The sequence below is a fragment of the Parambassis ranga genome, chromosome 9 (assembly GCF_900634625.1).
Source record: "Parambassis ranga chromosome 9, fParRan2.1, whole genome shotgun sequence".
In the NCBI taxonomy this organism is placed as follows: Eukaryota; Metazoa; Chordata; class Actinopteri; family Ambassidae; genus Parambassis; species Parambassis ranga.
In genome coordinates this window covers 10,583,666-10,611,353 of record NC_041030.1, presented here as the reverse complement: position 1 = coordinate 10,611,353, position 27,688 = coordinate 10,583,666, and the positions used below count along the sequence as shown (strand labels likewise).

Sequence of the window (27,688 nt, the reverse complement as noted above, 5' to 3'; positions counted from 1 at the left end):
AGTTCGTCTCTCAGACTCACTTGTCCCTTGTCTGTTTTGTAAAGTTGAGCCACAGTGTTTAATTCTCCATAAATGCACCGTCCTTCGATGACAGTCCGTCTGCCCACTGATCTCTGTAAAGTCCAAAATGACACTTTCTCCCCTCCGAATCTGTAGCAGTATATCCTCATGCTTAGGATACAAATTGCTGACATTGAGTTCTTGACTTTTTAAGGTCTACTTAATGACATTTCTCAACCTTAGAGAAGCAGGAAAGATAAATGAGCGACACATGGTGCAGAGCGAGGCAGCACTCACCAGGACTGCTCCTGTGCTTGAAGTGAATGAACTTAGTTAAAACAGTGCATGCTTGAGTGTAGTTTGTGTTATATTCCTTTTGAGCATAACACTTACTGCTAATTTTTACAACCTCGTGTTGCTGAACGGACTGTTTCTCTGAATGGTTAGTCATTTTGCTATCCCTCCTTAAGAACCTCCTTGTGGGTCTGTAATAGTTTCACATTCTTTCCCAAATTGCTTCATATTGCCTTCATCTGTATCAGTTTTTTTTTCAATCTCATCTTAAAGCTTTGTTGTTCAAAAAAGAGTAGAGACCCATTAGGGTCTCGTAGGAAGGAATTCTAATCCTATAAGATTAGAGCAGTGCAGTCCTCCCAGTCGTCTCTTTCTCTGTCTGCTGGAGTTTTTGTTGATTGTGGAATGCTGTATTGTGTAAGCTGAACAATGACAGTGTGTTGTTGGATGGTGTGTGCAGAGAGCGTCCCTAGATATTACATTCCAGGTCCTGCATAGTACTGTACAACATACAAAGCTCAGTACAGGGAACGCCAACAAGAAAATACCTCAGCCTCTTTTTGTACGCGCGTGTGTGTGTGTGTGTGTATAGGAGATCTTAAAAGAATGACATTTGTTTGTGGTATGACTGCACAATTTGCTGTTCCTTAAATAGCACTTCACACAGAGAAAACATTTCATTATTAAACCTTAGGTTCAAATGTGTCACCTCCTAGTGTGTATTTAAAAATCTCTTTCATAGCTTTAAAATAAGCCACTTTGAACCATTAAAGAAACCAAACACAGGAGTTTTATTTCTCACCATACATTCACTGCCTTGGTGTTTACAGTTCTATGCTTCCACATTGACAGCACTTAATTAATGTAAACAAAAAAAGGAATGTCCAAATTGACAGCCAGATTTTTTGTTGAGTCCTATTAGTGCTACTGAGACCATTTCTAAATTGTGCTCTGGGAATAATGAAGTAAAGCACACACACTTGTTTTGGTCGTATTTTTAACAGCTCAGATCGGTAGGCATACTCACAATCCAGTTAACTCCATTCTTCCCAAGAAACTCTGAATATGGACTTTAGAATAATACAGTAATTAACCTTGTATGATCAGTAAGTGTTACCATCAAAGTTCTCTCTGTAAACAGCAGTTTAATATTCTGGGCTTTATGGCTGTATTGCATTTGAGATTTACTGTAATAGCTTGTAGAGAAAGTTGAACAAGGAAAACACTCCTAAAAATCATTGGTGTTCTTTCAGCTGTGAAATTAAACAAACTCCCCACGAGAGGTGACTCAATCTAAACAAATCAAAGCCAATGAAATGGAACTCAAATTAAGAAAGTGATGGATTTGCCTCCGCTTTTATTTGATTTATCCATTTTACATGTTCTGCAAACAAATTGCAGTTGTAGAAAAATCTCCCTGGCTGAGACCTATAAGTAAAAGAATACGGTTTCCATGGAAAGGACACAACAGGGAACATTTGCTATGCAGTGCTGGACTGTTGGTAAACACTGAGCTTACCCATCATGCTTTCTTGCCATCTCTCTATGTTTCTCCCTCTCTCTGATAAGCTGGCATTTCCTGTTATCTCAGCCCTGGGCATTGTTGTCTGCTCTGTGAGACAGTAGAGTCTCTACACTGCTGACAGAACAAGAACTGTTTCACTTTGTCTGATTGTGCCTGTTTGAGGCGGGGAGGGGGAGGGGGTGGGGGTGTTCTTGCTTCCTTTTTAATGTATTGTCTGTTCCAGTCTTAATTGCAGCTGCTCTAATTTGCTGTATTCCACATGCAAGCTGGGGGAGTGTATCCTGCCAGAACTGCCACCAATCCTTCAGTACGGTGGATACAAAGGTTTCTGAAGGGTTCTGTTAATAAAAAGAAAAATAAATCCAAAATATGTTGAACCAAAATTATATATATATTTAAAAGGAAACAAAATCATTTACAGCAAAACATACGCACACTGAGCTGAGCAGCCGGCTGTGTTAAAGGGATATGGTTTGGCCAGACACGGCGGGGCTACGTCATACGTCTGATTACAGAACACTGGCATGCGTCTTAAAAGTGCAATTCATTGTGAACAAGCAGACGGCATAAAACAGTGCACCCATAGATGGCCTTAAATAAATCTTGAGTCTCCCCACAAGTTATAACTGAGGATGCCTTTTGTTTTTTTGTTTGTTTTTTTTTTGGGGGGGGGTGTTTTTTACATTCTGTTTGTGTACACAGACGATCATAATCCGCTTTTGGGTGTAACATTTTGAGGATGTGTGTTCTCAAGGGTGGAGAGCATGTGTTGAAAGTATCTTGATAAGTTGACTGTTATCAGCATCTGTCCTGTTCCATTGTAGCTGACAGATGGGTCACTTGGCAGCGCCCCCTGTCATTTTCATTGAACGCCATGTTCATATATACTAACTATAACTCAGTGTTTGTCTTTTAAGTGGATGTATTCTTCACTTTATATTGGACTGTCCCAAGGGTGGAGGGGGAGGTTGAAGGAGGAGGGAGGAGGAGACGATTCTAAAATCTCTAGTTAATGAAAGGTAAACACAAGGTCTACACAGAGGTGAGCCAAAGAATGTGAGACTCTTCCTCTCTGTCAGGATATGAGCTTCATTCTTTGGACTTTCACGCATGACATTTCACCTCTCTACCAACAAATTCTTCTTTCATGTGTGCTACAGTCATATTTACCCCATCTTAGCCAGCCACTGGCTGCTCTTTGCTGAGCCAGTGTTGGAGAATGCTGGCCTGACACCCAGCCAAAAGCTCCATTGAGGGCTTTCCTTCATGTTGTGGAAGTGAGAGGGATAAATGCCATGACAAACATTTGCTTAGCAAAGCAGCATGTAAGACCATCTCAGCGGAGACAAAACAGGGAGCATGAGCAGTTTATTTGACTACAACAAGTGTCTCTCCTCAGGCTGTTGCAGGATTATGACACGTGTTTTGTTAATCTTCAAAGCCATAGTGAACTTTTCACTGCTCCTCCCCAACTCTCAACTACACAAGAAACCTCCAGCCTGTCAGCTTCAGAGGGAATGTACCAATGTCTCTGTTCGAGAGCTCTGTCTTTAGGAGGAGCCATTAGAGAGATCCCAGGGGACACCGTGGAAGGGTAATGGAGAATATAGATTTAACTTGTGACCATCAGCAAAAATGCCAATTAGAAATGCATCAGCGAGCGGCCGACGATAGAGCTACTACACGCGGCCAACTGGGGATTCATTTAAGACATGGATTTGACTGAGACAATGCACAAAGTTAAAGTCTAATGAAAGTCTTTGTGCAGTTTTGTCACAAATGATCCAACTTTATCCACTACAGGCAGGTTTTCAGTTTAATGAAGCGTTTTTTTTGGCTAAATGAAGGTGGGGAAGTATCTCATTCAATAACTTCAGTTTAGTCTCCTTTAGTTACATAGAGTCACATTCCTTCAAAGCTAGTGTTACAGCAGGTGTGTGTTCACAATGTTGTCCTTTTCAGTTTTGCACACAGGCTGCAGCATCACTCCTCTTCTGTTCCATCCTGACCTCCCCTCACAGCTCCTTCCATTAATCATTTACTCTCTCCCTCACAGTCTCTCTTTCTCCTCTTCTCTGCTCTCATCTCTACCTCGTGGATCTCTTGTTGCTGCTAATCTTTTACTCCTTCTTTACATCTTTATCTCTCTGTTTACTGGTAAATTACTCTTCACACTGTATGTATGAGTTTCACCATGTGTATCCCCATGTGTGTGTGTTTCGTTATAACATTAGCTCAAACAAAGCATGAATCGTGTGCAGCTTTCAAACAATTAATGCTCTCACATCTCCAACTCCTCTGCACATATTCATTAAAACCATACTTTGACCTGATGAAAAAAAAACACGGATTAGTCTGCTAGAACCTGATTTTCCATATTAAATCAATTGGCTATGATCCTGTCGTGGTAACCTTCTCAGACAAGGTGTGTGCATAAATAGCCCTGTTTTGAAGCTGCTCCTCAACAAATAAAGGCTCCATAATCCTATTGGTTGTTTGGGCTCTTATTTTTTTTTTCCTTGCTGTTGTTTTCATGAAGCCCTGTGTATAAGATGAATTATTCAGCATTGTAATGGGTCTATATTTGTCGTTGTTTATCTTGCCTCGGTGCCCCCACCACCCTCATCGCTGCCCCACCGCCATCTCTCTCCCGGCTTTCAGTTGTATGTTTGTCTGTCTGTCTATCTGTCGGGCCGCTCTACCCGCAGAGGATGCTCCACTTTAATGAATGAAGTGAAGTCATTTAGCAAGGCTCTTAATGGCACATAAAGCCCCGCTGCTAGGCTTGATTAATCAGGGAAAGTGTTTGGCTGTCACACACAGGGCTGTCCTCAGCAGGGGCAGCAGCTTGATCGCTGTGCTCTCCTTTTTATTTTTTATGGCCGGGGTCCCTCTCTATTCTCGCCAGAGTTGTCAGGAGCCCAAGCTGTCAGCATTTGATTGGAGAATGAGAGATCACTCGACTTCACTGTGGACTAGGCATGATGATGATGATGATGATAATGTTGATGATCCCACCTCTAAGTCAGAGACAGGTGGTTGTGATTTGTGTTGCTCTTATGGCTTGCAGCTCTCTGTGGTGAGGTATGGTATCACTGAGGGCAGCTCAAAAACAAGAGGACAAGCACAGAAGAGACAACCGCCAGACAACAACAGTTCAAACTCACTGCTTCAGATTTCTATTGAAGGTCAGAGGTTTAGAAAGATTGAATAATCCTCTTATAATCACCTGACGTTGAAGTGCAAAACAGTCTAGCTCGGCAATCATTTGTCTCTCCAGCAGTCAACGTCACCATGACAACCACAGCAAATAGGGAAATAAGACACATTAAAATCACATTCATGTAAGGGGAGAGCGCTGTAAATTTCCTACAATAATCATTTACAAATTGTCTATTAATCAATTTAACAACTGATCAATAAAACTTTACTACAATACACTGAGTCAGGACTGTCTTGCTGTTTGGCAGAGATTACATTACATTTGGCAAATAAGCATCCAGGCTTCTGAGATAACATGTTTGCTGATATGTCCATTTATGTTTGCTGACCTTCTGACCCAATTGATCCATAGGTGATTGTTGGTGTAGGAAACTGCACATGTGGACAGAAGCTGCAAACATATGATTCCAACAAATAATTATGTACGTCAGCCACATTAAAATCGACACACTGTAACAGACTAATAACCTGAAGTAAACGTGATATTTCAGTGACAGTGGCATTAAAGGAAACCCTTAAAAACATTTAAAAACATGTGTTATAGATGATATTCATACAAAACATGAATATGGATGGACATAAAGACAACTAACAGAAAATGTGTTCTTATATTGCTTCCTGCTGTCCATACTGTTAAGCTCACATCGGGATTTGTTACAGTATAATGATGACTGCTCTCTAATATGGCAGATGCATGCTGTTGATTATAATCAATCTTGAGGATATGGATATGAATTAATCTCTCTATTGTTAATATCATGTGCGTTTGTGGGGGGTTACTGCTGTCACTGTTGGTATTGCATCAGTCACATGTGTTACGTAACATCTCCAAGTCTGAAAAACCATGACAAACAATCTGCATTAGCACAGAAAACTGCAAAAGGAGATCATCTCTGAGACACTTAATGGAATATTTGATTAACTACATCACACAAACAAGCAGAAAAAAACATTGCTGTAACTGTACATTATGACGAGCTGGAGTTTACTGCAGGTCTGATTTACTGCAAGGTGTTATTGCTGTTTCATCCGCGGGGAACTCGGATGAGTCACATTATTTCTTCTTATTGCTTTATTACTTTGTGTTCGTTTGCTTGAAAGCAAAGTGCTTCAAAGATCCTACAGCTCTCAGTAGATACTGCACAGTGTCACTTTAACTAAAATGATTCTTTACTGTGAACACACACCTTAGAGATGTAAGGTGGTAATTTAGTCTTTTGTGGCAGGTAAGCATATCCAGAAGATAATTATAGTATATAACTTCCTGACTGTGACTTAGTTCAAGCTAGGATTACTTTTCCATTCTTATTATCCCTCACACAGAACTCATTGAAATTCATTTATAAAAATATAATAGAATTCAGTGCATATTCTAAGGCATACAGTACTATGTATCTTTCATGCCGTTCTTTCTCCACATTGTGTTTTGAGCACAGCATGTAGCCGTTTTTCTCTTCCAAAATGGTAGGAATCCTCTCTGGTTTAGCCTGACTGTTTTTGTTGCAGGGTTTTGTGTTAATTTGCAGAAGGAGGTCACAGCAGGGTGCTTAGCTAACTGAGACAGTGCTCAGAGAATCCTGACATTAGAATATGAAAGTTTACAGATCTCATGAGTATTCATCTTTGGGGCTCATCCACTCGCACCCATCACCTCCATCCTCCCCATCTGCCTCTCTAATCCCCCTTTTTCGCTCTCCTCCCATCACCAGAACCTTTCATCTCTCTCTGTTGCTCCTGTCACACCGTCATTCTCCTTTCTCTCAATTTCTCCTGCTGTAATTTTCCTCCATGTTGGACATAGAGGGGGGTGTTGTTATTTTCCTTCCTTCATTGGTCCATGAAGTTATACCTCAGAATTTTGATGAGAATACAATCCTATGCTGTTGTTCATGAACATCTGTGTATATCAGCTACACATACCTGTGTTAAACCCATGAAGACACTGAGGCTCAGTTCCATGCATAAGCTTTGATTTTATAGATATAAGTTGTCAGCTATTAATTTTTTTGTGTTGTTACCTGAACCTTCTTTCTAGCATCAACAGCTTTTCCCAAATGTTGGCTTGTTTGGCTGTCTGCACTCACAGAGCTGACTGTAAACAGGAGAGAGGTCACATGTTGCAAACCCATGTTCAGATGCTTGTTTTAAATTCACTGTATGTGCACAAAAATGCTCGTAAAATCCAACACCTGCATATCCCACTTGTTTTAATTGCAAAATGCAACATTTGGGTAAAAGCCTAATTCGGACAATCCAAACAGATTTAATGACCTCCATCTAATTCAGAATATTGAGGGAACTGCTGCAAAAACTTACTTACTTGTAACTTGATACCTCTGGCACAAGAATTTCCTTCGGGATGAATAAAATTTTATCTTATCTTATCTTATCTTATCTTATCTTATCTTATCTTATCTTATCTTATCTTATCTTATCTTATCTTAAAAAGGGGGGAAGAAAAAGATAAAGTACTTCCTGGGATTCAAAAATGAGCAGTCAGAGAAAAAAGCTGGAAAGGTACAATATGGCACAGTTTGGCAGGGAATGAATAAATACAGTGGGAGCTAATGAGTGAATAGGGAGCTGGTGATTAGGTGAGTATGGGGAATCAGCTCTAGTGGGAATTATGGGAAAAACCGGTGCTACCACAGGGCAGGCTGGAGTACCAGGATAAGAAATAGGAATGTACAAGTTGGAGTAAATGACTAAGTGAGGAGGATTGTCACATCATTCCAACTCCAAACCAAGCTTACAATTAGCCAGAAAATACCTTGAAGCATTAGAGAGCTAAAGATCCAGATGTTTACCTCAGGAGTCCAGGTGTTAATGTGTGCTGCGTTGCTACATATGGCGTTTATAAGGTGAAAATATGCCACATTTACAACTACATAATAATGGGTTTGATACAAAACGCTCCCTACAGTTTACAGTCATTAAATACGTACAGTACCCTGTGCAGAAGACTGTTAGCATCACTTCCTGTGGTGAGAGATGGTATCCTGTCAAAATCACATTTAATTTGCCAAAGAAGACACGTTTACTTATTATGCATGAGATTTTTTTACTTTTTTTACTATTTAAAGAAATAGTAAAAAATATATAAAGAAAATGTTGATTTAAGCATCATTAAAGTAGCTTGTTGATTTACTCGGAGCTTGATTGCTTCTTTTTTAAATGTAACATTTAATTAGATTTTCCTCGTCAAATATGTCATTAGACTGTGTCAGCATAGTACCAAGTCCTGTAAATATGTCACTTAATGTGTCGATTCAGATCCAAAGTATAATCGCTTTATAATTTCCGTTTCATCTTTAACAGGGGTGAAATAATCTGGAGCTAATCTGTAATAGGCAAATCCAATCACTGAAGCCAATGCCTGTTGTGATTTGAAGCTCCGCCAGACTTTGATCACCATGGCAGTAAATTGATTAGCAGTGATCTACTGTTCTCCTGAATGCTGATCTTGGCAAAATAGGTTTGTGCCTTCGCTTTAAGCTGAGGTTGTTGTTGCGCTCGGAGACGTCTCCCCCTCTGCCCGGCCTGGTTCCTCGCTGTACGACAACTCAGTAACAGCATCACCGGCTCAGTAACAAGGCAACGTGGAAAGCTGGTCACTGTTTCAGCCTGCTGCCTTCATTAAGCTAAGCTCAGCCTCTGACTTGTCGAAGCTTTGCTGTAGCTGTCTGGTCTGGTGCAGAATCAGGAGCAGCCTGGATGAGGTTGGCTCAAAATATGAATTTAATTAAATGTGACTCACGGAAGACAAAACCACTTGAATTTGAAGGAGAAATGGGTCAGGTGTGTACATCTTAAAGTTCACCCTCACTCAACAACATTCCCTCACACACACACACACACACACATACATAGCTTGATAATGAAAGGAGGCAAAGTGGGAGGCACCTCGTATTTTTAATTATCCTGGCTGCAAACACAAAAATACAGAATGTAGGTATGTGTAAGGTGAACCGAAACCATTATAAAAGCATTTGCTGCTTTAATTTAAGCTGTTGTCAGCAGAGATTACATGAAGTGACAGTTTATTTAACATGACAACAGAGTCATTGTAATGTTTCCATTTTAACGTGTCACATTTAGAGGATTCTTAACCTTGAACAGTCCCCTCCATCCTCTAATCCTCAAACCTTATCAGTATTTTGACTGTCAGTCAGTCGAGTTCCACATAGTTGCTTCTTTTTTTATCAGTAGGAGGCTCGGTGGTAACTGAACAATGACAGAACAGCATGAAGGGGTTTAGTGTTTTCAAAGCCTGTCACTCCTCTTTGAAAAAAATTAGCAATGTTGAGTTAAAGTTCAAGAGATATTGAATGCTAACAGTGTGTTGGAGGGGCTAGGGGGTGGTTGTTGGGATGGGGTGGAGTGGGGGGAGTCTGATTTATGTGTGGATTTTTGCAAGTCTTAGTGCATCTGAAACCCCTGTGTTTAAGGTCAGAAACAGCAAAAGAATTAGGGCCTTCTTCTTTTATCCTTTTCTTTCATCTTTTTTTTCCCAAAACTCACATTAACCTACTTACCTCTGATCCTCTAATGTTTCTCTTTTCTTACACTGAATCCCCTTTGTCACCACTGCTGCCTGTGTTTCTTTACTTCCTTTGACCCCCATCTCTCCATCAGGGTCAAAGGTCACATCTTAGAGCTCCTGTGAAATCAATCATAGGTTAAACCTTTTAGTCTGCTTCAAAGGCAGCCACCGTGCGAGGCTGTGTTTTTCTGCGCTGTAACAGATAGCTGACTGGATACAGGCCAGTGCATGCTGAGGACAAGCTTTCATTCCTTTATTTATTCCCACTGACACAATGAATTCATTCATGCAGCCCATCAGGTTCAGTCATCATGGCTGTGGAAATGTATTCACTGCAGATACATGAGGATCCTTCGGTCATAATAAATAGTTCTATACTGATGCTGACGCTGGATTTCACATGCAGTGACAAATTTATGCAGGTTGACAGGAAAACGATGGCGAGCAGAGCAACGGAGCGGGGTTGTTCCTGGAAATGTTCAGACTTGTACAGTGCCTTGGAAAAAAAAACATGGGCACATCTTTTATTCATGTTCAGTTGTCGAGGTGTCAAGAGTTTTGTCAAGCCTCTCATTGTTCCGTTAACCTTGTCCCTGTGAAACGTTCTGTCTCTATCTCTTTGGTTAAACATTACTGCCAGGCCATGGGGGGAATTTAGAAAGAAAGGGATGGAGAAAGAAGGGCAGGATGGAGTGATAGAGCGTCTGTAAATCCGTCTACTGTTAACAAACATGTATGAGGATGTGTGTAAGAGTAACGCAGTGTGATGGGGAAAAAAAGAGAGTTGGAAATGGAGGAGAGGGATGGAGGAGACGGAGTACCTGTGTGCAGAGCAGAAAGGTGTGCAGTCCATCATCTTCAGACAGGCAGACAGGGCTGTCTAGGGAGTTTATTTTTACCTCGGTATACGTATAAGAGTCTGGATCAGCTACAGCAAGCTGGTAGCACCTTTCTGTGGGGGTTCTAGGACAGCTGCTGTCCCCCATGTGACCATCCTTCATGCCCATACACACATTTAAGCAGACACACATCTAGCTCCAGGTCAAGCCCTGTAGTTTGTCACGCTTCTCAGATGTGAGGATTTGAAAACACAACGTTTGACTGTAATATAAAACCTAATCACATATAACTGTTGACTTGAATATGGACTTGAATTATTAGTGTCAATGTGAGGACCAAGCTCACATGTGATCATCCTCTTTGTGTTGTTCTGACAAAGAATCAGTGAGATCTGCTGTCGATCCCCCCCGTGGACCAGTTGCTGTGTTGTATTTATAGAACTGTAGATCACTCTCGTCTTCTCTTTTCTAATATTCATTTGCCTCAAGAGCGGAGCAGACACACTGGAGGGAGAATTGATTAACAAATCAAGCCTATAATTAATTCTTACTGTGATCAAAGCAATGGGAGGAAGTCCATGGAGAGCTGAAGGCACAAAGGTGAGGTGTCTCAGCGTGCCGTGGTCGCGCCGACTCTTATCGCTGTTGTTTGTTCTTCATACAGGTGTTTTTCAGATTTGAGTGAATCTTAAATGTCTTTAAAGGTTGCTGTGCCTGTTGTTTGGCATTTGGGAGGTGATTAATGCTCCTAAGGTGGTGTCAGTTTTTTTTGTCTATGATAAGATTTTTAATGAAGTGACGTTTTCGTTCTTTGGTTGATGCTGCTTTCAGGGCCTCAGATATGTATGGATTAATCGGAAATATTAAAAAAAGCAGTATAGTTTTGATAAAACGAAGACAAAAGATTAGTTTGTGTTTGTGTGTGTCCTTCCTCTGCTGCACCACACAGCAGCAGGGTCCCTATGAGCACCTCATAAACTGACCCACATTCTCATTGTGTTCTTCATTTGTGCAGGTTGGCCCTTTATGTGTACGAGTACCTCCTTCATGTAGGAGCACAGAAGTCAGCACAGACCTTCCTCTCAGAGGTAAGTCCCTAAAATACTTGCAGTCTGAAGGATGGTCTGACCCTCATACAATATGTCCAGCAGCAGGCTAATTGAATCGGCCTGGCCTCTCAGTGCTGAGCTCACAGGTTAGTGCAGCAGACGAGCTTTTTAACGTTAGTGTAGCATTTTGTGAGACTGGAGCTGGAGCGCAGGAAGAGTTACGATGCTTCAACTGGAGCTGACGTCTTGGACTGACATCACTGTCTGATCCGCTCAGCAGCTCTGTCTCTGTCAATCTCTCCGAGCGTCATTCTTGTCCTTATTTATTCTTCTCTTTCTCTTTTTCCTTCCTCCATCTTCTTCATCTGTCTCTCCTTTTATCTCCTTGAGATACAGGCCTGTCCTCACTTTAATTCAGCAGAGGTAAGAGAGGTGACGGGGTGAAAATGAGGTCAGATGATTATTGTGCTTCTTTGTAAATGACGGTAAATTACAACCTAGAAGACAGTGGCTAGAGGCTTGTTGTACATCAGCCAGAGGAAGAGGAGAACAATGAGAGGGGGATGGAAAAAGGTTACATCATAAGCTGGCAATGATTCTCATCACTCTGACTTAGTGTGTGTTCGTGCACACACACACACCTCACTGTCTCCCTGACACCCTTTCCTCTCCGCCATATCGCTTGCTCTCTCTTCCGCAGATGTAGGAGATGAAAAGGATAGGCGGTGTCATATTCAAGTGTGGGAACGCATTAGCTAAGAGTGCAACAAGTCTAAACACAGCCGCTTGTGTACAGTTTGTAGGCACACACACACACACAGGGTAAACATTACACCAAAATGTAGCTTTTGCTGGAATAATGGGGTGGAGTAAAGCATGGCTTTAAAGGCCTGTTATCCACTTTTATCATCTACGTCGGTTTACAGTGTATCCTCAGGCTCAGGAAACGAGAGCCCAGAATTGGCGTTTTGCAAATCAGACCCAGATACCTAAATGTAAATACCAAATCACAAACAGACAGGAACAGGCAACAGGAAACCACGCGGCTCTGTCAAACTAAAATGATGGCTCGACCAAATGAAAATGCTCCTTAACGAAATGCATTAGGAGAAAAAAAACTGATCAGGAAAAATATTTTTAAAAAGGGTCACATGTAATTGGTTTATTTGTATAGAAGGAAAGCAATGCGCAGACTACATCTGCCAGTAATCATGCTTAAAGGATCTCACTGTTGCATGGTGAAGGTAAATGAAGGAACCTCCTGGGAGTGCAGACCACAAGAAGACAGGATATGCGGGTATACTATGTGCTTTTTTTTCCCCCTCCCCTATGTTTTCAGATGAAGGCAGAAAGTGTCCTGACCTGAGCTGTCTGTAATCTTGTTTGGACTGAGCTACAGCCAATTATATGTGAGAAATGAGAGGCGTCATGCTCGTTCTGCATTTTTTTTTTGTACCATTAGAGCAACAGCGAGGAAGAAAATCCCTCTTCTGTCATGGTGTATATGGAAATTTCTGGCTGCCTATAATGTTTCAAATTAATGCATTTACTAGAGTTGCTAACTCAGACAGAAAGCATGCGGGGGGAAAACAAATGGAGGCAGTTCCTGACCACCACTGCCCCCTCTCACCCCCCCGAAGGAAAAAAAAATCTTCAAAGCATGGCATTCCTTCTAAAAGTCAGTGTGTCTGATCTGCAGCCGAGGTCAGGACGGTCTGATCGAAAGCGCAGTGATTCAGTTTTTCCTGTTATTTTAGCGCTTGTTCACACTGCTCCGAGAGCAGGTGGCACAATGGTCTTATTCATCCATACGAAGCAACACTTCAGCGAAGGAAATTAAAGAGATGTGAGTTTGTTTGTAGAGGAGAGGCAGACTAAACAGTAGTGCCACAGTCTGATAGTCTTGTGTGTCATGTATGTGCTCATCTGTGAACGCTGCATGCACGCATACATAAATCATCTCCACCGTGGGTGATGTCAGCCACCGCTGACCTTGACAAAGGTATTATTGTTTCAGTGCTGAAGTGCTCGTCTGATGGAACCGAGCGCCACTGATAGTTGCTGTCAGCTCCTTTGTCACATATGTGTCGCTTACACAGATTTTACACTCAGAAGTCATGCTAATTTTAGATATAGTTCCTGCTTTTGGTGTGCAATATAAGCTCAGATACAGGGTTTAGTTGGGATGGTAGGCCTAGAAGGTGATGCATATTTAGTATCTCAGAGGCAGGAGTAAAATTTTAATTGATGGTTCAATCTTCTTGTCCTTTAGTGAACATACATTTCAGATGGATCTTGCGAATCTAAAACTACGGTGGAGTTGTTGTACACCCATGTGCCTTCTTTAGTTGTTACTAATACAAAATGACAGTCCTAATAATACCCTTTATACTTAAAGGACTAGTTTGTACAATTTTGGAGGAGATGAACTACAGGTCTACAAGCCTACAGGCTTACATGGCCATGTTCAACCACACACTGGCTGTATTTGAGGTTAGGAGAGGTGAAGGAGGGGGTGTTAGGTCGCAAACCTTAGAAATCTGTTATAATACCAGAATGAAGGAGACCAGCAAAGGAAGCTTTGGTGTAGAAAGGACAATGTTATTGTGAGGAGCAGACTGAAGGTTGCGTGGGTTGTGCAAAGGTTTGATTGGGTCTTTCAGGCTGGTGCATGTCTCTGACCTCATACTTTATACACCTCCTGACTCAAGAAACACACACTCAAGGCCCACTTAAACCACTTATGAAATATATGAGAATCTTAACATAATGATATGTGTATAAGAATACCCCTGCCCTACCCCTTTATGCTGTTTCTGAGGCATCTTTTTCTCTCTCTCCCTCCCTGTCTGTCTCTGAAGATCCGATGGGAGAAGAACATCACATTAGGAGAACCTCCAGGGTTCCTCCACTCATGGTGGTGGTGAGTGTTTTGTGGCTAATGATTTCAGACATATTTCCTCCTCCTGTTTTTATACATCTATATTTCCCTTATTGTCCCCACAAATTTTGACAAACTCTTTTTTTTTACCTGCTAAGATATTTTATTCATATATATATATATATATATATATATATATATATATATATATGTATATATATATATATGTATATATATATATATATGTATATATATATATATATTGTCTTAATTTGCCCTTATGTGTGTGTCATAGTGTTTTCTGGGACCTGTACTGCGCAGCTCCTGAGAGGAGAGACACATGTGAACACTCCAGTGAGGCCAAGGCCTTCCATGACTACGTGAGTAAAAAGTGATGTCGCTCTGTAATTGAAGGCTTGTTGTGCTGTGTTCAAAGTGTGTGAGTGTTGAGAGCGTACTGTACTGCTTTCCTGCTACTTTGGAAACTCAGCACATACACACAGGAAGTGTGGTGGGAACATTGTTTATTCCTGTGCTCTCTCAGTGTGGCTCCACTTCACTGCTAACATTCCAGCACATGGAGGCAGGGTTTGAATTCCATCATGTGCCATGCAGTAACAGGATTAGAGTGAGCAACTTGAAGTCTTAGATGAAATGGTGACTAAGAGAGAGGAAGTGTTTTAAGGTGTGTGTCTGTGTGTATGAGCAAGGGTCCTCTGCTGCTTTTTATGTTGTTGTTTTCCCTCTGTAGCCTGAGTCATCAGATTTGTCTGTAGTGGTTTATTGAGATGTATTGTTGGAAGTGCACAGGTCAGGGGTTTCTGCCTACCCCAGCAGGATCTTCTCTCTGTGGTTCGCTCCCTCTTTCCTTGAAGCCTTTGCAATCCTGTAGAACTGGTGGGGGCCTCTCTCCTCTTTTATCTTTTTGCAGTGTGTGTGTATGTGTGTGTGTGTGTGTGTGCATACGCAGGTGAGGCTGCTGATGTTGGCGATGATGATCAGGGTGATGAATAGGCACTCCGAGGACGAGGCAGCGATGTAATGATGTCATCCTGGCTCCGGGGGAAGGGAGCTGGAGGGCAGCTCGACCTCGGCTTGGAGAGACAAACAGAAAGGAGAGGACAGTAACAGAGGATAGAAACAAGGAAAACAAGGGAAGATTTTATATTAGCAACACGTCTAAACACTAAAAAAATAAAATAAAAAATACTCTCAGTAATTAAATCTAATTGTGCTTGAGATGACAACAGCAGTGTCTTGTTGTTTTGACTTATCTGCTCAGATTCGGCTCCATTCAGAAAACATTCGCAACATATCTTAACGTCATTAACGAAGGCCACCAGCAGCATCTTTTTCTTACATTTCCTGCAGGGATGTAATCAGAGAATTATAATTAGACCAATTGTAATTAGACCAAGGTCACTTTCAATCAACGGCTCCGACGCTGCACTGCCTCTCTGATCCAATCAGAGGTGCTGCTACCCACATATATGCCGCTCAATTAAAACAAAAAATGAAGGAACTACTGTGGTGGACGACGTTGGAAGACATAGCGCGGCATAATTTGATGCTTGTGTCTCTCTTTCAGTTTCCTGACTTTGAGACTGATGGAGATTTTAATCAGACATTTTCATGGTAATTATTTTCAGATAGCTAATTACTCAGCGAAGTCCTAATTAATGCTGTAGATGTAGGAGCTCATTCACATCATCTTTGTGTCGCTCCGCTTTGATAATGGATGGGATTGTGACAAGGCTTTTTGACTTGTGTGTCTGACTTTTTGTTTATGTTTTTTTAAGTTCAGTCTGTTTTTCATGTGGCTGCATAACGCAGATGCAGATCATATAACTGCAGCGCGAGCATGTGAGGATAGTCCTCTTGGACATTAAAACAGTAATCTAATGTTAAAAAGGAAAGAAAGAAAAGACTGATGAACAAAGTGAAGAGAGATGCAATCTTATTGATTTCCATCCACAGACAAGGCTTTTCAGGCATCAGAAAGAGCGTTTACAGTCCTGTTAAGTGCTTTGTAAATTGTGTTCTCAATACTAAATGAGTGGTTTCCATTTGCAAGAGCCCATGGAGTCATAAAAACAAGTTATTTTTAAATTCTTATGCTTGGCCCGGAAATGACCCGATTAGACATAAAAATCTAAATCCTATATGTCCTTTCAAAATAAGACTCAAATTAGTCCCCTCACACATATTCTAAAATAAATGTGTCATACTTCAGATATAAATAAAGATATTTTTGAAGGAGAAATTGAATCCCAGCTAATATGGGCTAATTCAAGCAGAGTGAGAAAGCATGAAGTCATGAGATTGCTTGTAAGACTGATATTGAGCATATTAGCAGACCATTTAAAATGTTTGCTGTACTGAAAAATGTCCCATTTAATTGAAATACAAACGTCTCTGTGTGAATTGCGTTAAGCGCACTCACTGGTGCATGATGGCGTATTTGTGTTTGCAGAATAATTATACTTCTGTACAGTGGGTTACTCTCTCTAGCATTAAACGAGAAAGTCTGGAGGTACAGAGGAGTGCTGGTACAAGAAACGCTTTAGGAGGGTTTTTTGGAGAACTGCACTCTGAACTGTGCTGCATTGAAAAAAAGATGGTGCACTTCTGATTTCAGCAGATTATCAGTGTCTGACAGTTGTACTGGTCGTGCTGTGCAGACTCCAGATAAGAATGTGTTTTAACTGAAGCAAGTCCTTGGCTCCTGGGCGAAAGAGGTTTTTGTTCAAGGTTTTTTTAGGTTTGAAAAGTGATTCTTTGTGAATGAACTGAAATGTTATAAATGGTTGGAAAAGTGAAGAATTGTCATTGATGCTTTTAAATCAAACAGAAAAGGGACCCTGCTAAAATTGTAGACGCAGTTTATCCTGCCTTATTTTTTAGGATAAAATATGCCAGTAGACTACTTTAACCTTTTAACCCTGGGACACCCACTTGTTAAATTGGTAAAGTGCAGTAAAAATAATTATGGATGCACCCCATTGGCTGCAGTGTTACTGTACAGGCAAAGTATGATATCAAGGGGAGCCTGGTATCATTGTGTGGCATCACTGTGGGAGATAGCAGGCACACAGCAGTTAGAGGGGAAGAAGAGATCAAGAGGCAGTGCCAAGAGCAACCCCCTTTGATAAAAACACTCCAACTCACACTGCCAGATCTTACATTCATACGCTCCCTCTCACACATGGAAATGTATTCACCCGGCTCAATTTAACGGCAGCACACGTAGTCTGTCGTCATTGTAAATCTAAAGGATACACAGATTTGTAAATATGTAACAACACTCAGGACTTTATTCATTTACATACTGATGCACTCTTAGAGTTAGATAAACACACAGTGCATACATACTGTACTGTGTGCGTCTGAGAGGCTGAAGGACGACTGGGACCAGCTCACGTCTGCAATGAGAAGCTTAAAGTAAAGACGTGAATATTCACAGTTAACTATAGACACACTTGACTATAGACTTACTTCCAAGAAAGTTATAAGGAAAAAAAGTGGTTATCTAGAAGTGATTAATAATTAATGTTTAATTTCATTGTAGCACTGCAAGAACGGCAATATGAGCTGACCTTTACCGGCTAAAAGTTCTTGTACTCAAGAAATAACAAAAAACAGAAAGGGCAGATTGCCATGAAACTCACTGAGCACAATTTCTCGGACTAGTTTTTTCACTCCTGCCACTCCGTTCAATGATTATCTAATAATCTCAAAATCAGAATAAAAGAATCCACTGACCGTAACTAACTGAAACAATCTGGTTTAGGAGTGTAGTAGAGTAGTTGGAGCTTTTTGGCTGTGGAACTTTGTGCCCCTGAAGTCGTCTTCTCAGGCAAAGATCCTGACTAAAGGTCAGCAAAACTTTCTAAACTATAAAACCTGCACCTACAATTGGCCTGCTGTTTCAAGTATTACCGTGACAAATTATGAACTAAATATTGATTAGCTTCTTTCTTTCCAGTTTTTAAACATAAATGTAAAGGAATACTACAAAGAAATTGTGTTAATTGTTCAGAAAAGCAGCTGCACTTTCATTCATTCTTGACTATAATTACTTGAAAAAAAGCTACAGGCTGTTGTTATATTATCTGATTACACTAAATGAAGGGTGGAGGGGTTGACTCAGCTGAAGAAAATGCAAATCTGAATTCTTAAAGGAACCTGAGTTTGTTTATGTATTCAAACAGAGACAGGAACAAAAAACTGAGTGGACAACCTAGAAACAGAGACTCTGCTGGCTCCAAGTATTGTGGGTAACAAGCTGATTCCAACCAGTTGAGAAGCAATAGGGGTTGCAGAGACCCCCAGTCTGTTTCCAGGGAAACGGAGCTCTTTCTCCTCCTCTCCCCTACAACCATCTCTCTCTCTCTCTCTCTCTCTCTCTCCTATGTTCCATCTTGGCGGTGGTGAGGAGGAGGGAGATGTGGAGGTGACTCACTGTAACATCATTGCCATGGCAATAAAGAGCGAGCCAAGTGAAGAGGGAGAGAGGAGAGAGGAAAAGAACGGGAATTTCCATAGGTTGAGCAGAGATGGAAACAGTTGTCACGATCTCGAACAAATTTTAGTTTTTTAAAAAGGAAAATTTTAGCCTTGAACACTTGTATGTCTTTAAAAATTGGCTTTGTTTTCCTTATTCTCCCTCACTAGTAAATTTAAAATTCCGTTGTTAATGTCGTTGTACATGTGGCAATGACAATAGAAGCCTGTTCTATTCTAGTTTGTCCCTTCTGCACTGCTCCTCTTTCACATCAGCACATATACATTTTCCTCCACTTCATTCTGTCTCTCACCCCCAGTACCTTGTCTCTGTCTCATACATATCTAGCTCTTTTTTGCTGGCTAGTTGCACATAAAAGGTCTCCTAGGAGTGTGTTTTCCTCTGGCGCATTATGCTGAGTCATGTCACATGCGTGTTTAGACATGCCAGAATCAAGTGTTTATGCAATGTTGACATATGCACGCCTTGCTGCCTCTGCAGTGGGCAGGGGCAAAGATAAGGCTGTGGTGCAGAGTGGAGGGGAGAGGTTAAACGAGGGCAGGGAAAGACAAGACGGCTGTGACAGGGCTGCAGGATACAGAAGAGCCATTTCTAGTTTGACAGTTATTATTATTGATTATGAAAATAAGTCACATCCATGTGCACTTTAACTAATAATTTGTACTATAATTGAAAGTCAGCACTGGCAGACAGTTCACAGTGGTAATGGCTGTCATTCAGGAATGCAGATTTGTATGGGATACTGTTTCTTCCTCTGGATGAAGAAAAGAGTTCGGTTGTTGGCATTTAGACATTATTGATGGCTGCCGTTAAACACTTTCTGCACTTCTGCAAAGTAGGGATCCATCTATATGCAGTCACTAAAACTTTATTTATACAGCACCTTTAAACACTAGGTCAACAGGTAAGCAACAGACCAGCCATGCAGCGAATGAACTAAAGAGCAGCGCAAAAAAAACAAAAGTTTAACATCACTAAAAAGGATTAAAAGCAGTCATAAATAGTTTTTAAAGTAAAATAAAATAGTTTTTTGTGTCTTATCCATCTTTTGATTATATTCAGGATAACCATGATTAAAGCTTCAGGTTTCTAATCGTCTCTATACATCTGCACTGTGATGAGTTTGGAGACAAGGCAAATATTGCCTTGACTGCAGTATGCAGATTTACTACTTTGACCACTGTGTGCTTTAACATACACTTTTCCCTGACCTGACAGAAGTGCTGCAGAAGTTTACCCAGCAGCAACCTGACATTACGGTTGTGTGTGTGTGTGTGTGTGTAAAAAGGATTATGGGAGTGATTCAGAGATTGAGCTGTAGAAGTGGCGGCAGAACTACGCAGTGAGAGGGCAAAGTGAGAATGCTGACACCATCAGACTGGCATGTTATCTCTTTGACCCCAACTAACCCTGTTGATTTTTTTTTACTGTTGTAGACGCCCATATTCTTATCTCATGCTGTCTGGTCTTCTACCACTGGAAGGACTCACTCTGGTTGTGTTAGTGTCAACTAATCTCTGTGATTGTAATATTCTAAGGTAACTTAGTGTCCCTGGGTTCCTGTGAATCAATAATTTGAGAGAAAAGACTATCATATAGTCCTCCACAGCCATTTAAATGTGTGTCTGTGTCCTCCTCCCCTCTCCTCTGGGTTCAGTCCATCTCTCTTATCTCCCATTGTGTCGTTGAACCAAGTAAGATAGTGGTTAGAGAAGTGTGACACCCCATCACCAAAGTGACTATCATTTTCAACTCTGTGTGTGTATCTGACAGTGCATCAGCCCGTGGCTCCCCCTCACATATTATACAGCTCCTCGCAGCCTTAGAGATGTTTGTAAGGGTCGATAATGACATCAGTGATAAGGGAACACGGCCAATGGCCCCCCTCTAGTGCAGCTGATATCACCCACCTGTAATCGCCCAGTGAGACCAAGTAGATTAGTGCTGTGCTGCCCTTTTACTAGGTAATCACCTGTAATGTTGCACTAGAGAGTGTCAGGAATGCTTGCGGGGTTTCTGTTGTGCATGATAATGCGCTGCCGAATGTGATAAAGATTGCAAAGATTGAGAATGGAGAACAGTGAGAGTCAGGCGTGTTGTGCCGGGATGAAATGAAGGAAATTCAGATGAGAGAAATTTGCTTTTCATTATAAAATTATTTACACACAAAGCTCATTTCCTCACTTCATATCCGCCATGTCGTCTTTTTTTTCTTCGCCGCAGTCGTGAGAATGCTCCAGCCATTCGTTTCTAGTTAATAAAAAAAATAACTTTTTATATTCATCAAACACTCACAGTTTTTATCAGCATGTTTTCAGACTGTAAGTTTTAGACTGCAAACAAACATATGTTTAGTAATGTTTTTCATAGACTTTAAGTAAATTAGCCAACAAATGTCCAGTGTCTATTTAACCCCTTTCACACTGGACAAAAACCCACTATCGTCTGGCTTTTGTCCTCAGTGGGAAAGGGCACACAAGTCATTTAGTCTCAGATATTTAGCTTCTGAATGGCAGTTTCCACTGACAGAGGCGGGCTGATTCAACACCATCTGTAAACACACTAAAAAGCTGATTGGCTCAGTATCCATCACAAAGCTGACTCAACACTATGTGGCTGTAAAGACAGACACATAGACAACACACCGTCACACAGGTGTGCACATCCACATAGGTGTCAGGGTCCTATTGTCGCCAAAGGTGATGGGGTCCATAAATACCCATGACTACCATGACCAACAGACTTGAGACGTGAGGTGAACACATTAATGTTAACGTCCTCTCACTGCTTTGTTTCACCGGCATATGGCATGTTTTGGTTATGAGAATGAGCTCTAAATGTCAGTAGGTGATTTTCACTTCTATCTGCCTTTAAACTGAAAAAGTGAGTTCGGCTCAGGATTCAGCTGTGGAGTGTGTTGATCTGCCTTGCCACAGGAGAGTGTGAATAATACATGGTTAAAAAAGCAGAGCACACCCAGTCTCATCTCTGCACTGCTAACATGCTTCTCTCTGTCTGTCTTAGTTCTATGCAGCATGATAGGTTAAAAACCTTCACTTATAGATCCTGTGTTTGTGCTTCTGACAGTGACAACAACAATCTACAAAGTTACATTCTGAGCATATAATGAAAAAATCAATCTTCTTATTTTGTTTCCGCTCTCACGCTTTAATGTGCACATGTGAATGTGTGTCTGCTGTGTGTGTGTGTCATGTAGAATGGTTGCATCTCTTCTTTCCATCCCCTCCCCTCCCCTCCCTTGTTCAGGAAGTGGACTAATGGCATTTGAGAGGATGGAGGGAGCGGGAAAGAGGGAGAGGGAGGAGGGACGGAGTTCCTTCCTGTGTAGTGTGTCGTTTGTAGATCCTGATGTTCTGCGAGTGGCCTTGACACTCATTGGTAACCCCTCCACACCCCTCCCCAACACTACCTCTCACCCAAAGGCTGATGTCTATGGCAGACTGCATATAGAATGAAGAATTAGAGAATCTGTCCTTCAAGCTTTGCCTCGCTGTAATTTTTACTTGTCTGCTTCTGTCATCTTTTGCTTAAAAAATCCATCCATCCATCCTCTTAACTCACTTTATCCTGTACAGGGTCACAAGGGGGCTGAACACCTATCCCAGCTGTCAATGGCAGGGCACGCCCTGGACAGGTTATTAGTCTGTTACAGGGCTACCACAGGGAGGCACACAACAAATAAACAAAGGCCCCAGACAACTGGTTCAAACCTAGGACCTTCTTGCAGTAATGTGACAGTGCCAACCACTGTCTGTGCGTATCACTTTTTTTAATTTAATCACTTAAATATCCAAAACTGATAATGCATTAGTGTGTCTCTAAGCACCGACTTATCCCATCTGCAGCATTTAACTCCGACCATGTATAAATATAAACAACTACTTATGTTATTATAAATGACTTGGAATGAATCAGATAAAAAAACAACCAATTACCTTTGATTATTTACTGTGTTGAAGTACCATTAATATTCCCGGTTTAGAAGGAAACTTGGAATAATGAATACTTTGTTAAAATGACAAAATCAGCAATGTAAAATACATATTTAAATGCTATATTTTTTGAGCTAACCTATTTCATTCAAATAAAACCATCACCTTTATTTACTTTAAAGTGATAACAAACACCAGGCCTACATGATGAAGAGCCATCTCTACTTCAGAAACATCAAGTAAAGTCTAGACAGAGGAGGGTCAGGTGTGGCTTCTTTGTGTGTACTGTACTGGACAACAGTGAGCCTTTTGCTACAGTGCAGCAGTTTATTGACACTAAGAAAACGTCAGCAATATCTGTTTCAGCTGTGTGGTAGAAACGTATTGTTGTGGAGAAGTATATAAGTACAGAAAGATGCAACAGAGATGATTTGTGTGACTGTGAGAGACAGAGAGGTGGAGAACAGTGAACGATGCAGGTTAAGACAGAGAGAAAGAGAGAGAGAGAGAGGATATAGACACAGACAGTCTTTTGAGATTCCACTCACGCATCTCTGAGTGTCTCTACAGTCTCTGCAGTATCGAATGAAAATGACTCCCCACCTTCACACACACGCACACACACATTGGTGAGCAACATAATTTGCAAACATATAGGGATAAAAGAGTCATATTAGTAATAATTAGTGAGAACATAATTTGTAGTGATAGTTACTAGTTTGTAGTTTGTGTGAACATAGTTTGTAGAAAGTCTGATGAAGTTGTGAAGTGGTGTGCTGTAGTGTAATCCCATCATTTAAATGTATACAGTTCTTTCGATGAATGTGTATATGTGTGGCAAGTTAAAAGAAATTATGCTTGTTAAAGGGACAGTTCACCCTAAAGTCACATATTCAGGTTAATACTCAAACATAGGTTGTTATGGACAGTTTAAGAGACTATTGTCATGTTTTCCAGGAAGTGGCTAAGCTGTTGTTTTTTAAGGTGTGTTTTAGGCACCACACGCAGAGTGCCATCAGGTTCCATTTTGTCAGATTGAAGGCAGATATATCTACAACCAATATGATAAAAACTCAAAGCGAAATATTTTAGATAAATAAATCACACTTTGATTTTGTGTGGAACTATCCTTTTGGCAGAAAGTGGTACAGAAGAACATCAACTCCGATCGAAACATAAATACACATACATTATACAGGCTCTGTCTGATGGTGATAAACTTTGGTTGTTGACACCTTTTGTTATGTGTTGTTTTATTATATGTTTTGTGTTGTTTCCTTGTCTTTATAACAGACACATTAGCTGCTGCTGCTGCTGCTGTTGTTGTTGTTGTTGTGCACCTTACTGTATGTCAGGTACGCTGTTGTCTTCTCCTGGAGGGAGGTGTTATGAATAATTTATGCAACAAATGAGTTTGCCAGGAGATGCAGGTGTTCATCTGAGGACATGCGGGGGCTTTTCCACTGCCTCAGGTTTCATCACAAACACCTTGTGGTTAGTGTGCCTGTGGCCACAGTGTACAACAGAACACTGGAACAATTTGATGACTCATGAAATCAAAAGCATTAATGTAATGGGTTTGCTGAATGGAGAGAGGATGAATTGATTGTCTTGTTTTTAAACTGTCAATGTTCAATCCGGTATTTAACTAAAAGAAGGAGAGAGGAGAAGACTGATGAACAGAGGAGAGTTCAGGTGGTATTAAAGAGGTCAGTGAAGAGACATGGATTAAAGTAATAACGGTACAGGGAGGTGAAATTAGTCATACAACTGATGTCAGGGTGCAAAACCATCAGCTTTACACGTAGCAGTATGGTAGCAGTCCGCCTTTACAAAGCATCCTCCCTTTGTTGGCCTGCAGTTGATTGTGCCAACTTGGTGAAAAATGTCACTGACTGAAGAAATATCATCCAATATTTTTGGAAACGCAAGACAGTAGACGATTAAAATTAAAGAGCGACACTATTGGTGTAGGAAAAAAGTAATCGGCTACTTTAGAGCAGCCCTACCTGTTTTTTCATTCTTTGATTTTGACCTTAAATTACCTATGGTCTGTTTGACCTTCCTCTGTGTGGCCAGTCTCACTCACCCGATCCACTGCACCAGTGTGTTGACAGTTACACTAACACAATAATGTACAGTATGGTGTCTCAATATCTCATTTGTTCCTCTCACTTGGCCTTGTCAGAGGAGTGTAAACACTGATGTGTGAGAGCTGTAAAATGATGATGAGACTCATTAAGAGTGTGTAACAGTCTGTGGATGCCTCTCATTGTTCACAGAGATCAAGTGCTGGAATATCTCGAGGTCAACTGTGAATATTTGTTCAAACAGAAGGAATTTACAGAGTCGAATTATCAGAGCAGAAGTAAACATCGCTGCATTGTTGTATAACATGAGGTGACTGCACCGCATCAGTGCGGCGGTCACATTACACCACAATCTCACTGTCAACCCAATTATCACTAGACATGAGTGACTGCATGAATGAATGGTAAAAGCATGAAGTGTCATCAGCTGCCTGGAGTAATGCTCTGTTATTACTGGTCTAACACAAACATTACATTTACACCTGTGGACAGCTGATAAACTGTTACTGACAATTCATTATGGTATCAAAGTAAACACACCAGCACACACGTCGCTTCAACTGAGCCTGATCAGAAAACTGCTCCAGGGCTACCTGATGGTGGTGTGGATTTTGTGTATGACGATTGCGTCAGCGAAGATTTAAAGAAACAGGTTTTGTATAAAAGTTAAGTATAAAGTTAAGTATAAAATGTCTGATAAATTGGCCTAACATATCCAATTCTAGCTTGGCCATGTAAATGCTGTGACACATCACCCAAACAAATGACTCATTTTCCAGTTTTACCTCTGACAGATCTCTTTCTCTTGCTGCCATTGTATTTACTGCACAAATATCAAAGTGGTAATAATATTCTCATTAAACTCATGTTAGAAAGCAAATGTTTCCAGTCACCAGTCACAGTTGTACCCATGTGATTTCCCTGACATAGTGGCGTCTTAACAAAAGAACTCATCTGCTTTCTTCCAAAGAGATTTTCTCAATCCATCTCAGTGTGATTCATTCAGATTTTAATGTCATTTGACTAAATCTGATTTGTCATAATTGAGACAGATCAGCTCTCAACCAGTTTGTGTTGCTGTTTTTTTTTATTTTTTTCCGTAGATGGAAGGTGGTGCTTGGTTTTGGGGCCGGGAGATATCCTGGCATGTTGTTTTTATTTATTTATTTTTTGTCGTTGCTGTATTTGGAAAATGCTGCTTTGTCAGCAGGTCAGGTAGAATTTTTTTTTCCTTCCCCAGTTCTTCTTTTTTCCTGTGCAAACACAAAGTGAACTCACACACTCACTGCCACATGCGCACACACACACACACACCCATAATCTCTGCTTTGTCCTCTTTTCTCTCTCTCCCTCTGTCTGTGTGTGTGTGTGAAGGCAAACTCAGCACACCTCCAGGCTGCCAACGAGCAAAGGCATTCTGGGTAATCCAGGGTGCGAGAAGCAAAAAAAAAATAAGGGGAAAGAAAACCCACAGAGCACACTTGATGTTGTGCATGATGTCAGACAAACACAGTTTCACACATACAAACATCCAGTCTCTCACCATTGAACCATGGAGGTACAATATCCATCTGTGTCCATCTGTACGTTCGTCTGCTGAGACAAACACAATGTTTGCAGCAGAAGTGAAAAAAACTGCCCTGCATCCTGTTCCCTGTTATTGAACATTAACGATCGGAGGGTATGAAGGAGAGAATTAGGGAGGCTGAGGGAATAGTGGGGAGGTGGTGGGGTGGAGTGGAGGAGAATACAGGAGTGTCGTCAGTCTGCTTTTATCTCAGCTCTGATTAAACCTTGTTCCTCTCTGACCTAAAAAGTCAGCTGCTGGAAACTTCAGAGAGTGTGGGTGAATTTTACTGGAGCTCTTTACACCCAGCCGATGCCTTCAGAGAGAGAGAGAGAGAGAGAGGGAGAGAGAGAGAGAAACAAAGATCAGAAAAATAGAACAGAGAGTGGGCAGACAGACAGAGATTCAGACATGTTTGCCTCATGTGTGTGTCTCTTTCTTTATACCATAGGTATGTATGTGCGCTCTCCTACGCTTGCAATGTTGTCTGCTCTGTATTCCTAATGAGGATGAGGAAGAGGGCCGGTGCTGGGTGGTAACTCCGGGTTAGTTGTACAATACCACAGGAAGCAGACAGAGGCAGCGCTGAAATGATCCAGCGCCACCCGTCTGGGAAAAGCACAACAAAAAACACAGCGATAAAAATAAACCTGGGCCAGCATGGCAGGGCATCAGCAGAAACAGGAAACATCCCACTGAGGGGCCGACACACAAGGGAGTTGGGGGAAGACCCCAAGATAGCTCATTTTATATATATTTACATTGTTTTATGACTACTGTGTTGTACCACTAGTGGCAAAAGAAGAGGTTATGTAGGAAGTGGAGTAAGGGTTAAAATATTCAATTTTGATTTCTTTCAATTAGACTAAATAGACTAAAGTAACTCTAAAGTATAAAGCTACTCATGCACAGAAAAGCCTCTGTGATGCAGCAGGTATTAATATGTCTATGGCTCATGCTTACTGTATAAACCCATAGAAGGTAAACATTACTTAACCTCCTTTAATATGACATTTTCTTATTGTGTAAGTAAGTTAATTTTAAATTACATGTATGATGTTTGTAAGAATGCCGAGGTTTCATATAATCCTTACCATTACATCTTATTTTACAAGCCACTCGCCGGTTTTGTTTTTAGAATCTTAATTTAAGCTGTCAGAGGAAGACGGAGTAAAACATTAACTCTAATGGATTCAGTGA

General features: G+C 41.0%; 1 protein-coding gene across 1 annotated transcript in view; it reads left to right on the top strand.

Moving 5' to 3' along the window:
- Positions 1-27,688, top strand: part of ssbp2a (single stranded DNA binding protein 2a) — a 39,910-nt gene that overhangs the window by 6,379 nt on the left and 5,843 nt on the right. Inside the window, exons 2-4 of the mRNA XM_028414860.1 lie at positions 11,439-11,511; positions 14,334-14,395; positions 14,649-14,733. Coding sequence (XP_028270661.1) covers positions 11,439-11,511; positions 14,334-14,395; positions 14,649-14,733 — 220 coding nt within the window. The remainder of the gene's footprint in view (positions 1-11,438; positions 11,512-14,333; positions 14,396-14,648; positions 14,734-27,688) is intronic.